The sequence below is a fragment of the Rhinolophus hipposideros genome (assembly GCF_964194185.1).
Source record: "Rhinolophus hipposideros genome assembly, chromosome: 2".
Classification (NCBI taxonomy): Eukaryota; Metazoa; Chordata; class Mammalia; order Chiroptera; family Rhinolophidae; genus Rhinolophus; species Rhinolophus hipposideros.
The window spans coordinates 73,184,667-73,201,227 of NC_138048.1; the positions used below are offsets into that span (position 1 = coordinate 73,184,667).

At 42.8% G+C, this 16,561-nt stretch overlaps 1 protein-coding gene across 2 annotated transcripts in view; it reads left to right on the forward strand.

The window, feature by feature from the left end:
* SLC7A14 (solute carrier family 7 member 14) overlaps positions 1-16,561 on the forward strand; it is a 97,312-nt gene that overhangs the window by 74,454 nt on the left and 6,297 nt on the right. For both annotated transcript variants that reach the window (XM_081065203.1, XM_081065202.1), the window contains 3 exons: positions 4,980-5,126; positions 6,741-6,949; positions 8,782-9,659. In XM_081065203.1, the coding sequence (XP_080921329.1) occupies positions 4,980-5,126; positions 6,741-6,949; positions 8,782-9,659 (1,234 nt within the window). The remainder of the gene's footprint in view (positions 1-4,979; positions 5,127-6,740; positions 6,950-8,781; positions 9,660-16,561) is intronic.

A 16,561-nucleotide genomic window follows, 5' to 3' on the forward strand; every position in this document is an offset into this window, starting at 1 on the left:
TTAGGTAGGATGGGATGAAGGAAACCATTGGTGTAGGGAATGGTTTATAAAGATACCATTACATGATTTGAAATACAATTCTCAAGTACTTTAAAAGGGTTAATGAGCAATCTGTTCTCTGGCCATGGACCCCTTATAAGCCTACTCTTTCTCTGCTCCAACTACTTCCTTCCAAAAAAAATAGCTTAAGGAATGGTTTACTCAATTACAAGTTCTGGGTCAAATGCTTCTTTGGTCTTGAGGAGCTTAAGAACAACAAACATTTTCCCCCTATATCAAGTAACTGCTGGCCCTCAGCTGAACCCCTGCTTCCATCTGCAATTCTTCAGCCCCCGAATATTGTTGGATGTGTATTCCCTGTATGTTATTTGTTCTTGATGCTATCTTACGGTTTTTCTTTAACCAAACAAGACGCTGTACCAGCACAAATATCTCCCAGGAAAAAGGTTCATAGCAAGTATTTGTGGGGAATGCTGACAGTCTCCAAACAAAGGAAAAGTTCTTTTTCATGTTCTCTACATTTCAATCCATTTGTTGGAACCTATTAGCACATTCCACTGTCACTGCAAACAGGCTGTTAATAGATCTGGAGCATGACTGTGGTAGAAAATGCTATTAGAGTTGGAACTTTGTCTTGTTACCTTGGGAGTGAATTATATAAAGGTGCCTAATTATCTCCTAAGTATCTGGCAGATTGACCAAAGTAGAATAGGGAGGGCTGCCTCATCCTAATGCCTTTCAAATATCAGCAAGGTACAGGGGGCCAGCTCTTAGGGACCCACACCCTGAATAGCAGGCCACTAACGACATTGCTTTTGACAACTAATTAAGCAGCAGTGCTCCAGCAACTGAGGCAGTGCTGCTTCCCCAGTAAAGCTCTACAGAGATGTAGTCTGGTCTGGATCGCCTGGCTGAGTAGCTATTCGAGGTTCACTTCAGAAAATAATTTCCGTTTATGTCATCAAATCAAAAAGTCAATACGATTTTTTAACTTATGTAAAACGTTAAAGGTAAGTTAGAATAAAGCACTAGGGAACCCAGGAGCACACATGCATACACGCACACATACACACACACTTCAGCCACCAATTTTCAGATGCTTACCCCTAGGGACCACACGCATTCTTTCTTGCATGGACGTGTGTCCTAATCCTAAATACCAGGGGCCAGACCTGAGATCTGGATTGAGTAACGTGGAAAGCAGTCTTAGTGGTTATTTGAGTAGAGACACACCCATACACAGTTTTATTTCATGGCTCTCCTGTATTTACCAATCAGGAGTCATTTGCTTGCAAGAAAGAAAAACTCATTCAAACTAACCCAAGTGAAAAGGTGACCTATTTGCTAATTGTATTATGTTCTCTTTGATAATCTGTTTATTTCATCTATATCTTGTTCAGCGGGGTCTGTTTGATCTTGGCAGGTGTGCTGGTTTTTCTCCCTTTGTCTCCACTCCCCAACTCCATTCTTCACCCTCCCAGCTCTGTTCTGTGTTCCAGAAGACCCCTGCTTGTTGCTTCTTGTAGTGTTTAGCCAATGGGAGATATTATCAGGAGATCAGAATGTGAGGAGAAAGCAAGGCCAGGGTATTTCCTCCTCATTCCCTCCCAGCCTTGGATTCTATCATCCTGTCATTGAAATCATTGCATCTGAACCATCTGAGTTACGTTCTCTTTCCTGCCTGACGCAGTAGAACCTCCAAATGTCCTACCTTTGATCTAGCCAGTCTTTCTTCAACCATAATTGCTTTCTAGTTCTATAGATGCAAATTCCGGCTAACAGACATTCTCTTCGCAAACTTATTCTGTCTCTTCCTAACTTCACTATAGTTAACTTTCTGATATCTAATCTTTATCAGTAATTGCCATCTATTCTTTCACTCATTTGGAAAATAGTAACATTTGTGTTTTAAAAATAATGTAGATACTAATTAGTCTTGTTCACTTTGTTGCCACAGTCAGGTTGCGTTTGGGGTTATGCAGTATTGTCTAGGCTCCAAGCTCCATACGGTCAAGCTCGGAGCATTTTTTGCTTATGAAAGCAAAGCACAGTGCCAGCACATAAGAACAGTTAATAAATACATGTCGAGAACAAACAGAACAAGGAGGAGAGCGAGGAGGAGGAATTTGTGCTCTTAGGTTTCATCTTTTCTAGAAAAACTTACAATAGTTGTACAAATACTACTGGTAAGAGCTGATATTTATTGAGCATCTACTGTATTCTAGGACCGCAATTTTTATTATATTATCTCATTTAATCCTATGAGCTAAGTAGTAGTATCATCTCCATTTAAAGTGATAAAGAAACTGAGGCTCTTAGAGGTTAGGAACTTGTTCTAAGTCACCAAGTTAGTAGGTGGCAGAAGCAATCTATGCCCAACAGTTTACAAAGTCTGTACTCCTAACCAAATCCTATCGCACCCACATGCATGGCTCTGGAGTGTACAGTACACCTCTCCGCCCATTGCTCCATGACCATCCTTCACAATTGGAAGGTATCCCCCATGACTTCCACTGAGTCTTGTCTTATTCAAGGTGGACATCCCCAGGTCCCCAACTGTCCCTCACATGGTGCAGTTTATAGACTTCTCACCTTTTTCTCTTTTTCTAGGGTAGATTTGACCCAAAGTTCTTGTTTAGGTCCCTCCCACCCTCCTTTCCTTGGCAGGGAGCTCGTCCAGTATCTATGACCTGTTGATTCAGAACCAGCCACACCAAACAGGCATGGCGTTGTAGCCCTGACATGTCCTTATTGGGAGTGATGCATCTTCAAACTGATTGTCATAACAGGTCACTGGATGATTTACAAGAGGGGTGTGTGTGTGTGTGTGTGTGTGTGTGTGTGTAGAAAGGTGTTTGTTTAAATAGAGAGAAAGCAGGACCTGTTTTTCTGGAAGCTGTCTGAAAGCAAGGCTTTCTTGATTGGGGCAGCTTAGCAAACCTGAAATCCCAGCATTGTTTCATCCTTAAAGACCAGACACATTTTCTAGGAAAGTGAAAACGAGCTCGTCTCCAAGCCTGTGAACTTCCATGAGCGATGAGATGAGATCTGTTTTCTTTCCTTGTCTAAAGGCCAAATACCTTTTCCATGCCCTGAAAGACTTTGCTGGAGTGAGATTGAGAGTTATCTCCTCTCCCAGAAAGTGGTGCTCTGGCAATGGAACCATTTGTTTGAGAAGTTCTTTCTAGCTGAGTTACTGGAATAGACCAGGAGTACTTAGATTTTTTTGTGCTATGGACTCCATAGCAGTCTGGTGACGCCTGTAAACCCCTTCTGAGAATTGTGTTTATAAACAAATTTCCTAATTACACAGGCAATCAGAAAAAATCAATTATATTGCAATATAGTTATTAAAATATTTTAAAATTATTATTTAATAACAATGTGTTTCTTTATTAGTACATTAAATATTAATGTTTAAGTCTAATAACTATCATAATTTGAAAGTAGCAATGAACACAAGTGACATTCTAAGATCTCTGCAGCAACTCTAATATGATAGGAAAATGTGACAAAGTGATAGGTACAGTTATAATAGTTCACAGCCTATATTCACAATTAAAAGTAATGCTAACATTCAGTCTGCAGTTAGAGAAAATAGAGATGTCATTTTTTTCTCAGCAAAATTCACAGACTCCCCCTGGATTGCGTGGGAGGGTAAGAACTCCCGATTAGAGAATTGGAACTTTAGAATCCTAATGGGAGACACTGTAGAAGAGACCAACTCATTTTGTAGATGAGCAAAGGTGGTTTTTGAAGGTTTGAGATCTTCAATAGTGTGATGTCCCTTGTAAGTTCTAGTATTTAGTAATTTTTTTTTTCTTATTGAGAAGTCAGTGAGAAAGGTAGGAGTAAACATTTAGGACAGTTGTCTGCTTGGCATATGTTTTGAATTCATCATTTACAAATTGAATAGCAGAAAAGAAAAAAAAAGTGCAATCTGAAAAGAGCCTCACTCCTGGACCCCTGGCTAGAGTGTGGATGTTGCCAAGTCACCTCCCCCCACACCCACGAGTCCAAAACCATCTCTCACTTTCCCCTGAAATGACATCCTCAAGCATTCAAAGAGGCACATTATTTACTGTCAGCTGACAATGAGGATACTAAGATGGGGAAACTTCATTTTCATTTTAGTAGATCATTTGAAAGAAATTTACACACTCCTCAGTGAAAGATTTTTATTGACATCTTTACTTTTCCAGGCCCAACCATCCTTGGAGTCACATACCTCCTGTTAGGCATCCAGCAGGTGTCACTGGATATCACCTCCCCAGCTTTACACTGCCTCAGACCTCGTAACTTCTCCTGCGTTACAGCCCAACCAGGTCACTGAAGCTCCCAAAAGAAGCAGAAAAGTCAAACTGTCTCTACCTGTCTTCCCACGGAAGACAATAGGATATCTGGAGATCTGAAAATCTTTTATATCATTTCAGATCTGGAGGTTACCATAGAGAAATCTATCAGGGGTACTAATGGTACTTTGGACAGGACAATTCTTTGTACAGAAGCATCTGGGTCCCCCATACTTAATGCCATGTCTCTGTGACAGTCACAAGTACCTCCCCACATTTAAAAACATCCCCAAGGGGCAGTCACATGGCCCCTTGTTGTGGTTGAGAATCACTGGATAAAAGCACAAAGAGGTTAATGAGTTCCCCCAGGACATAGGGCTAGCCAACTTAGTAATTTTTTTTATAATCCCATTTATTTCCAAAAATGATTTGAATGTGTTGAATGACCTACTTTTTATTTGGACATAATTCTTCTTATCTCCATTTTACACATGAGGGAATTGCCCAGTGTCACACAGCTAGAAAGTAGAGGAGATCAGAACATGAAAGTTTAGCAAAAGTTCTACCATGTTACCCCTTCTGCCACTCGGTAATGTCTGCTGGGCGTTGGTCAACTGTGGGTACCACATGGAATGCCCTGGTGCTGCTCTGACACTCAGAGTCTGACAAATGTCATCATCCTTACAGGTGCTGCAAGGAGCAGCCACATGTTTCTACGCTTTCATTGGTTTTGACATCATTGCCACCACAGGAGAGGAAGCCAAGAATCCCAATACGTCCATCCCTTATGCTATCACTGCCTCCCTGGTCATCTGCCTGACAGCATATGTATCTGTAAGTACCAAAGGTTTGCAGCACCCTCATCTTGACCTTGTCATATTTGACCTTAACATGTGGCTCTGGGACTGGGTTCCCTTCTTTCAAGAAGTGGTCCTTTCTTTGTGGCTTCTTTGTGTTTGTATGCATGTGTCCATGCCCCCTATATCCCTACACACCTACAACGAGAAGAAAATCAGGACTCCAAACAGGACATGGGAGAAGCCCCAGGCCCTCACTTCAGCCACGACCTCCGAGTTGCCATCCCCACCCACCCTACACACAGGCTCTTGGTGTCCACTGCTGCCCAGGGATGGCGTGCTGGGAGTGGGCTGCCATCCAAATAGCACAGATCATAGGCTGGCAGTAACGGGTGGGTGTGCGAGCAGAGGCATTGTGGGCCTCTGTGCACCCTCCTCAATGCTCTTCTGTCTTCTGGGAACTTCCCGGCAGCGAAGAGGCCAGGCTCTCCCAGAGTGGGGAGAAAATGCATCATACTCTAGAGACGCTCTTCCCCTTAAATCCAAGAGGGAAATGCAATTTCTTTCTGCTGTTGCTTCCTCTTTACACACCGGTGCAAGCTCACCCCTGGGGTTTCCCTGACAGAGGAGTTCTCAGAATGAAGCCTTCAGCCTTGTGTCCTCTGGATCACACCTGACACTCCTCACACTTTTGATGTGTTATCTCTCAGCTGCCATCCTAGAATTTCGATCACAGAAATAGTTCAGTCACCTCCAACACCCCCTCAGCGCCCCCCTTTCCCTGTAGAGTAAGCAAAGAAGTGATCTAGAAATGCACATCCCTCCCCCTTTCAGGCTCTGAACTGCCTTCTTGATGCCACTGTTGGCCTTCAGAGGCCAAGGGGCTTTATTGCCTCAGGCCAATTCTGAAGGGAGAGATGTTATGGCAGATCCATGACTTATGAGGGGAGATAGGTCCTGGTTAAGCAAAGCCATGGTGGTCTTGTAGCCCGGAGTAGGACCAGATTCCACCCTGATGCCATAATTTGTTCATTGGCCTGCCTGGCTCCTGGGACTGAGCTAGAAAGAGGAGGTGGAAATGTGAGTCTTCATCTCGGTCCCATCAGTTCATTGGCTGGGATCTCCTAGGCACTTATCTTTGGAGTTTTGATCTCTAGCCTTCAAGATGAGAGGGAGTACGGCTGAGAGGGTCCTATACTTTCGTAGGACCCCGAAAGTATAAAGGCAACGAGAGTCTTATCCATGTGGGCTGGGTGCCCACGGTCACTGCCAGGCCCTGGCTCCCGTGCGCAGGGCTGCAGCTCCTTCCACCGGGTAATATCTGTCCTTCATTGGACTGTCAATGAAGCTCTGCTTTCATGAAGCTGAAATACCTGCAGACTTATTCCTCAAATATGAAAGGGCACAGAGAGATATTAGAGATTATCTGGTCTAGTCCACTAAATCCATGTGTGGGGAGAAAACACTGAGACCAAGAGCTCCAGAGGCCAAATGACTGGTTTAAACTAAAGGCATATTTTGAGAAGTGGCAGATCCGAACCGCTGTGCAGGACTTCTGACTTCAGGTCCAGGGCTCTTCCTCTCATATGGGACATTCGTCCATGCTGTCGATCCCCTCTACTTCCAGCCATGTTTTCTCTTGTTTTAACAGGTGAGCATGATCTTAACTCTGATGGTGCCATATTATGCCATCGACACGGAATCCCCACTCATGGAGATGTTTGTGGCTCATGGGTTCTATGCTGCAAAATTCATAGTGGCCATTGGGTCGGTTGCAGGACTGACAGTCAGCTTGCTGGGCTCCCTCTTCCCAATGCCACGGGTCATTTATGCCATGGCTGGTGATGGGCTCCTTTTCAGGTAAGGGCTATGCTCTGTGGAATGTATTCTGTTCTGCTATGCCTGTCCATAAAGAATGTCACCCACTATCAGCCTGACTATAATGTTGATGTGAGTGCCTGTCACATAGACTGTGGCACTTGTCACAGACATATCTTGGCAAAGAGTTTGAGTGGAAAGAGCTGAGGCCCTGAAACAGCCCCTCATTTTGACTCTGGGTCCCTCAATCTAGCACAAACTGATCTGTTCCTCTAACTGCCCCCTCTCTTCCTGTTTGACACTGTGTGCTCCTTAGTAAAGATGGTGGGTGCCAAATTGTTATACTAGGTGGCCTCCAAAAGGAAGAATCCATTCCAGGGACATCTTAAGCCTACCCTCATATTGAGGCCTGGTAACTGTTCCTGTCTCCACAGCTCCTCTGAAGTTGAAAATGTTCAGAGTTACAATCAAAGAGGGTATACGGCCCTATGAACAAAACCAAATAATTGAAGCAACAATATCTACCATTTATTGAATGTTTGTGTATCCCAGGTGCTTTGTACACAGTATCCCATTTAGCTGTCACAATAACTATTTTGCAGATTAGTATACTAGATGAGTATGCTCAGAGAGATGTAAAAAAAAACAACTTGCCCCAAATCCCCCAGCTACTGGGGGTGCGGAAGGCAAGATTTGAACTCAGGACTGTCTGACTCCGAAGACCAGACTTTCAACCACACCAATATATTGACTCTTCTACCTCTCTATGTTGGCCACGAAGTGGCCTATCTGCCCATGGTACAAATAGAATGTGGCCCCATCTTTTGGTTCCCAGTGCCCATTTGTTAGGGGCGTGCAAGGAAGACATTCTTCTAGTGCACAAAGCAAGGAGTAAACCATGGAAGCCAAGGAGCTCCCAGAGGGGCAGAGAGATCCAGGGACTTTATCTCTACCACAGGCTGTCATCTTCTGCTCCAGGTCCTTAGCCTACCCACTAAAGTCATCACCAGGTCAGAGCTGCTATTTTGGGGGAGCTGGACAGATCAAGAAGAACCTGACCATGATGGAGGTGTGACAACTTCACACATCCAAAAGGTTTTTCTGCTTTCCGAGAAAATTATTGAGCCCCACCTCCAGAAATTCTCACATACCATGTTTCCCTGAAAATCAGACCTAGCTGGACAATCAGCTCTAATGCGTCTTTTGTAGCAAAAATTAATGTAAGACCCGGTCTTATTTTAATATAATATAGGACTGGGTCTTTAATATAATATAATATAATATAATATAATATAATATAATATAATATAATATAATATAATATAATATAATATAATATAATATAATATAATATAATGTAATATAACATAATATTGAGTTTTGCTCCAAAAGACACATTAGCGCTGATTGTCCAGCTAGGCCTGATTTTCGGGGAAACAAGGTAGCTGGCCCCAGGTGAAACCTGAAAATATGTGTTTCTCACAAGCTCCAAGGTGATGCCCGCGCTGCTGACCCACGGACCACACTTTGGGTAACACAGGTCTAGAGGACCCCAAGCAGGTGTGTGATTTCTCCAACTATCCTCTTCTTCCCGGCAAAACCTAGACTTCAACGTAGTTTTCTGAAATACCTCCTAGATTCAAGTCTCCTCACAGAATGAATTAGGAACTTTAACAAAAATGTTTGTCTCAAAACTAAAGAATTACAGTAAAATCTTAAAATTATATTCCAGGAACCAATTCCTGAGGTAGGAATCACAGCTGTCTTTACAGCAATGAATCCAGAAGTAAATTGGAGGGGCAGGCCCAGGAGACCTTCAGCCATGCTAGAGTCAGTCCCCATCTATTAACCGTGTGCTTCCGTTAACCCCCCAGGTTTCTGGCTCATGTGAGCTCCTACACAGAGACACCAGTGGTGGCCTGCATTGTGTCAGGGTTCTTGGCGGCTCTCCTCTCTCTGTTAGTCAGCCTGAGGGACCTGATAGAGATGATGTCCATCGGCACACTCCTTGCCTACACCTTGGTCTCTGTCTGCGTCTTGCTCCTCCGATACCAACCAGAGAGTGACATCGATGGTTTTGTCAAATTCTTGTCTGAGGAGCACACAAAGAAGAAGGAGGGCATTCTGGCTGACGGTGAGAAGGAAGTGTGTTCTCCTATGAGTGAAGGGGAAGAGTTTTCCAGCCCCGCCACCAACACATGTGGGGCCAAGAACTTACCATCCTTGGGAGACAACGAGATGCTCATAGGGAAATCAGACAAGTCGGCCTACACTGTCAACCACCCCAACTACGGCACTGTGGACATGACCACAGGCATAGAAGCCGAGGAGTCTGAAAACATGTATCTCATCAAGTTAAAAAAACTGATCGGGCCCCGTTACTACACCCTGAGGATCCGGCTGGGCCTTCCAGGCAAAATGGACCGTCCCACAGCCGCGACAGGGCACACGGTGACCATCTGCGTGCTCCTGCTCTTCATACTCATGTTCATCTTCTGCTCCTTCATCATTTTCGGTTCCTACTACATCTCAGAGCAGAGCTGGTGGGCCATTCTTCTGGTTGTTCTGATGGCGCTGCTGATCAGTGCCCTGGTGTTTGTGATCCTGCAGCAGCCAGAGAACCCCAAGAAGCTGCCCTACATGGCCCCCTGCCTCCCCTTTGTGCCTGCCTTCGCCATGCTGGTCAACATCTATCTCATGCTAAAGCTCTCCACCATCACTTGGATCCGGTTTGCTGTCTGGTGCTTTGTGGGTAAGCAACTTCCTTCGGAGCTGTGCAAGTTCTCTGTTAAGGCCTTAGACTTATCTCAGAATTACCTCCGTGCTGGGCTAGGGACTGCTGTTCCAAGACAAACCTGGCTGGTTCTATGGACACTCGCTTTCTGCATTAGTCAATAGAGCCAGCTGCACCCTCTCTGTCACTGGTTCTGAAGAATGATGCTGATCAATCTATCACTTCATTGAATACTATTATCGGACGCTTTTCTTATGGATAATTGATACCATAAAAAGTCCGCTTGAAATTAATCCACATAAAAAAGGAGAGAAAATAGCATCGTAAAAGTGAGGGTGGGAAAGGTTGATTTAAACTTTATCTTAGCAACTAAAATTCATGAAACTAAAAATTATGGGGGGAAAAAGTATCTTACGTATGACAAAATTAAAATACCAATTGTGGCCTATTTTTTTAAATGATCAAAGTATGAATTAAGTGTGGATTTTTTGGCATAATTTTTCTGACAAAATTAGATCATGGCACCATTTAACACATTGACTTTTATAAAATATTCAAGAGTGTTTTATTTTTTCCCAAAGCCTGTTCTTCATCCTTTGCTATTCTGATCGTTCTTTTGGGAAGTACCCATCACACCATCATCCTTGATGATTTTCTCTTCTTCTGTTGATCACTGATATGACTCTGTCAGGTCCTAAATTGTCCATAGCTTTGGGTGTAAATTACAGTTGCTCTCTTTTACTGCCTTCAGACAGTTTGGTACCTTTCCCAATATTTCTAATTTTCCTTTGTGATCGATTTATATTATGATAAACACATTATATGTTTATCATATCTAACAGTCATTGATGTTGATGAGATGGCAGGGATTTGTGTCTGTGATAACTTGAGAGAAAAGTGTAAGTGAAGATTAATTTTAAAGTTCCTTTAGTCACAATTTTTATGTCCCTATATAACTTAGTAACCCTAGGATCTCTGGTAACAAATACTTAGCTAAGGAGGATCCTTAGGTGTTTTGAGGAATAGGAAAGTAATAGAATAAGTAACCTCTGCCTTAAAGAGAAGCAAGACAAATACACATGAATCAACTAGCCTGGGCAAGGCAGTACAGAAACTCATTGATTAGTAGTCCATCCATGCCTTTAGGCCAAGAATATGGATGTTCAACATTGTGTCTTCTGAATCTCCAAGAGGTTAAATTGCATGCTCAAGGTCAACAGGAATAATTCACAGGAAGTTATTCACAGAGCTATTACTACAATCCAGTATCTCAATGCTCAGATCTGGGGCTCATACTTTCTTGCCAGGGTGCCTCTGAGCAGAACTATTCATTGGATCAGAATGTTTAATATATAGTGTGTGCAGATTAACAAATAACATCAGGGCTGGCTTCAAGGGCATATGACCTGTACAATTACATGTGGCCCTTGCACTGGGTTTAATGCTCAGCTGCTGCCTTCTTGAATTCTTCACAGTTTTTCAAAGAGAGGCTCCATGGTTTCACTTTACACTGGTATCCACAAATGAAGTAGCTGATCCTGCATAATATCTATGGTTTCTGGAATACCAAAGACATTCTGCAAAAGTGGTGAGGTATCAGGGGTCCTTGCCTTTGTTTTGGAGTCCAACAGGCCCAGGTTCTACTCACAGCTCTGCCACCTCTGTGTCTTGTGACCTTGGGAAATTCATTCCTTTAGGCCTCAGTTTACAGTTTAATCATCTATAAAAAGGGAGATAATGTATTAGCCTTGATCTAGTTGCTGTTTGGCGTTTCAGTAAGAAAATATTGGGGAAAGCAATAAGAACTATTTATTTCCTGCCTTTCTTTTCAACATCTAAAATGATTCATTGTCCCCCAGACTAGCTATCACATGCCAAAGTACAACTTGAACCTGTTCTGACTCAGGCTGCCCTCCCACTTATCAGGCAGAAGAAAACTCCCAGAGGGCCTTTTGTAATCTTGCTGATAGCACAAACTTCAAACGCACTCTAGAAACCTATACTGACATGGGAGGATACCCCCCTGCTGCCAGGACTGGCCAGACAGAGGGTACAAGAGCCCACAGTTCAACAATCACCCAGCTACGAACTACTAACTGCCTTGGTATCATGATTTTTTAAGATTGGTGTTCAGCTTCACCTACAACAAAGATTCTCAACCCTGACTACACACACATCAGAATCACATGTGTTACTTCTAAAACACTCTATGCTCAGGATCCCTGCACAGAGATTTTCTGATTTAATTGGTCTGTTATGGTCAATTTGGGGTGTTTTTTTAAATCTCCCCCAGATCATTTTAATGTGCAGCCAGGTTTACAATAATCTGGAACAGTGATTCTCAGAGTATGCTCCCAGACCAGCAGCATCAAAATTATGTGGAAACTACCATGTTTCCCTGAAAAATGAAACCGGGTCTCATATTAATGTTTGCTCCAAAAGACACATTAGGGCTTATGTTCAGGGGAATGTCATCCTGAAAAATCATGCTAAGACTTGTTTTCCAGTTAGGTCTTATTTGTGGGAAAACATGGTAGTTGGAAATGCAGTGTTGGACCCCATACCGCACCTATAGAATCAGAATCTCCCAGGGCAATTTAAGTTTGAACAAGCCCTCCAGGTGATTCTGAGGCATGCTCAAATTTGAAAGCTACTCATCTAGAGAGAAGATGATATTAACAAGTAAGGCAGATAATTTAATTACAAAGCTCCCTGTTTTTCAAAACAAATTTTTGCATATATAAAATATATCCATCCTGCCACCCCTGACTAGCTTACAAAATCTTTAATATTATAGAATAAATATCCCATCTCTAAACTTCTGAGTCTCCAAAATGTCAAATTTTTCCTTCTTAGTATCTCTATTCATAGTATATCTTTCCTAGGGAGAAGAGTATGGATATTTTTAAATGGAGCGTCTTATGAAACATCAGCTACTTTTTAAAAGAAGATTTACATGGTTAGGCTGAGTCATAACTTGATAATCTTCTTGGATACATTTTTTTACCCAGCCTTCTCAAAATGAATCTTAATTACAGCATTTTTGTTACAATGTTTTGCTAAGCTTTGACCTTCAGAAGACATAACTCATAGAGTTGAATGAGGCACAAATCCCAACAAGATTACCTAGTATGTTTCTTTTCCCTCAGAAAAGAGAAAGAACACAATAGTAAATGTTTAATAATCCCAACAAAATGAGCACAAAGCAGCCTTCACTCTCCTGACTTTTAGCTGATGCAGTTTTGTGAAGAACAACGCCTCAAGGAGACGGGCAGAGTCTCAGGGGATGTGAAGTAGCCAGGAGCAATGAGATCACTGTCTGATGGTATTTTCATGGGCATCTTTGAGGTCTACTGTTTCCTATGGGCCTTTATTATGAATTAATCATCTGTTAGATTGCTTCATGGCCCCCCTTACCCCGAGAGCCGCCAAGTTTTCATCTGGAATGTTTTCAGTCCCTCTGAGAAAAACATTTTTGTCTATCGATTTAGAAAAATGCTAGAACTTGTGATTTCAGCAATGGACCCCATGTATCCCCTAGTAAAACATAAATATTCCAAAGAGAAGACCCCCACCCCAGCCCTTATGACCTTTGTCTGAGCTAGCATCTGAAATCTTATTGGAAATTGACCAAAGCAGCCATTTTGATGAAGGGAAGAGGAGGAAAAAAGGAGGCTATGAATTGGGATTTGAGAGGGCACCAAGATAAACAAATTTCTGATGATATGTCCCATAAATAAGTTTGAAATTTTCCTTGTAGGCGGAGGAGAAAACCACTGGCAACTTCAACATCAAAATCATTCTCAGAAGAGCAAGAAAGATCATGAAGTCCAGGCTGAGGGTGGCAACAGGGCCAGTGGGATTCCAAGAAGGAGGGAATATAGAGATTAATCCTGCAATAGTCAAGGCTGCCTGCTGGCAGAGGTGCTGTGCTACACAGGGAGACACGTGGGGAGGACAGGGAGGGTGATCCCACAGTTCTGCATCCAGGGGCAGCTGAGAATGAAGGGAGAGGGGACCATCGCAGAGGTGGAAGGCCCTGGGACACACTTAGAGCCATGAAAGAACGGGTATTGGACTTCTTTCCTTCGACGTTACGTTTGTGAGATTCATCCATCTTGTTGCCTATAGTGTTAGTTTGTTCATTCTCCTTGCCGTCTAGCCTTCCCCTGTGGTAACATTCCACAAAGTATTTATCCATTCTAGTGTCCGTGGACATTTAGCTTGTTTCCAATTTGGGGTGGTTATGAATAGAGCTGCTATGAACATTCTTGTACATGTGTTTGATGGTCACATGGACACATTTCCTTTGGGTTCTATTGCGTTAGAAGTGGAATTGCTGGCTTCGATTATTGGATTTTTTAATATTCTTTAACAAGAGCACATTGTGTCTCATGGACATTATACCCTTCAAATAAAGTAAGGGTCCACAACTCCATTTTGCAGATGGGAAACTGAGGTATAAAGTAATGTGATTTTTATGTTTGATCAGTTGCAGGGCCAGGAAGAGAACCCCCTCCACCACCCTATCCTAAACCTGCACCACCTGGCCACATCATATGAAACAAACTTTATTGTTATTACAATCAACAGGGCTGTGGTGGTATTTTAAAAAATAACCAGCAAAGTTTTGGGGGATTGCGCTGAATGGGAGGACACCTTATTACCATCCAGTCTTCATTTCTGCATTGTCAAAGGTCTGTTTTGGAAAGTTAATCCCAGAGTAGTAAAAATAAAAAAGGCTCTGAGCATAACAAAGCACCTCAGTTATCTGCAGCAGGCAGGGCATCCTGCTGGAAAGCGCACCCCAGGAAGAGGCAGCTCCACCCAGTCTGAGGTCAGGTGGCCCACCTCTTCTCTCCCTGAGCCTGGAGCCACTTGCATGCCGAGGGCAGGAAGCTCCTGGGGGACTTCAGAGGTCAAGGACCTGCCCCATAACCCAAGTTTGTGCCCACACAGTCGGAAATCTGTTATTGTCTATCTCCAGGTCACCCAGTCTCTTTTTAGAGTTGAATGTGTGTTCCAGGTTTTCTCCTATGTGATCCAGAGGACCTCCACCTCCCACCACTCTCACTTGTCGTTTGGGGTCATTTGCTTAATTATTATCACAGGATGGATCAATATAAGTAGAGTAAGTAGGTGTTCTGCCAGCTCATGCTGAGGTGCCCTAGCATCTGAAGGCAGGCTTGGCATTCCTAAACCTTCCCTGGGGGCATCAGGGTGGGATGAGAAGACCATCCATTTAGACTCAAGCAATGTGAGATCCAGCGCCATTTCAATCACTGACTTATTGTGCAGTTCTTCACTTCTCTGGGATGAGGGATGACAAAGTGCTTTTTTTATGAAGGGTTTTACAATCATAAAGTGTTCTGTTGCGTAAAGAAAGCCCATTGAATTGCCGAAGGCATGATTCTTCATCTTGTCTAGCCTGAACCTCTCCACCAGAGAACTCTATCCAGAAAAGAAGCCGAAACCTCCCTTTGAACATTTCCCTTCGCTGCAAACAGCCTTTCACAGGACTCGTAACCATTACCTTTGACCCAGGCTGGCATTCAGCCCATGTGCCCGGGCACAGCCATGTCTGTTGTTAAAACACTAAAACACTTCTGTGCCGGCTGCTAACTACTCACTGCCTTCCGTGCCCACTCCCACCAGATCCATCAACTAAAAAAATAACTCCAGTCCAACAGGAGGGCCTCCAGGTCCCCTATTTTTGTGCTGTAGCACAAAAATTGATTCCCTTATGATTTTCAACATCACACCTGCCATTCATTTATTACAGATATAAGTTGTGTAACTACAAAGCAATAGATCAAAGTTTTTAAAGGAATAGCTGAATTAAATGTGGAAATAGAATAAATAGTATTGTTGAACAATTAGGCATCTTATGCATGAGGTTTGGTTCCAAATGACTTCTGGCTTATGCCAAAACCAAATTCACTCTCAAAAATAAAAGTTTGCCATCTGTAAGCGTTTACAAAAAGATATGACACCAGTCCCAGTGACAACCTAAGTAACTGCCCCAGAATTATTTCGAGCAATGATAGCATCATTGAAATAAGTGCATAGCCTCATAAGACGAACAGTTTTCCCCCCACAAGTATAAATAATTCAGGGAAATTTTAATACTGCTGGATATCAGATGATATTAAGGACTTACTAGTAGTTTTTAGATGTGATCATGATACTAAGTTTTTTAAAGGAGGCTATTTGACAAATACATACTAAAATATTTATAGATGAAACAGGATGGAAGGGATTTGTTTCAAAATAATCTAAAGAGAAGGGACTAGGGGAGCGGGTGGGTGTCAGAAGGGAGCTAGTGATGAGTACATGGAATTCTTTATATTATTCTCCCCCTTTTTGTATATGTTTGAAGTTCTTCAAAATACAGTTTTAAGCAAAATTGTTTTTGATCAGTCTATACCTCACAGCCACTCTGGTAGATGAGTGAACCTGGATTAGGACATGGAGAGACCCAGAAGGTTTCATAGTCCCACCACGAACCACGTTGCTGTGGACAATCCTTTGGTTTGCCCTGTGCCCAGTTTCCTGTCTGTGAAAAGCACATAATCCTAAACACACACACACACACACACACACTCTAGAAGTCTAAACAAGATAACATCTGTTTAACATTTTGAGCTCCTTGGAAGAAAGGTACAACATTAATGGTGCATCATTATAGGGCCTCAGCACCCAGAGATGTTGTGAGAAGTTTAGTTTAGATGATTCAGGATTCCCAGAATCCCCACAGATTTTTCAGAAACTGCTTCATGCTTAGTTCTCTGAGCCAAGTGAAAGAAGGAGCAGAAACAAAACACCCTGCTTCTACACAGGAGGCTTTTAGCAGCTCTGTTTACTCCTCCAACACAAAGCCCTTGTTTATGTGTGACAGATGGTAGTACATGTTTCTCTCC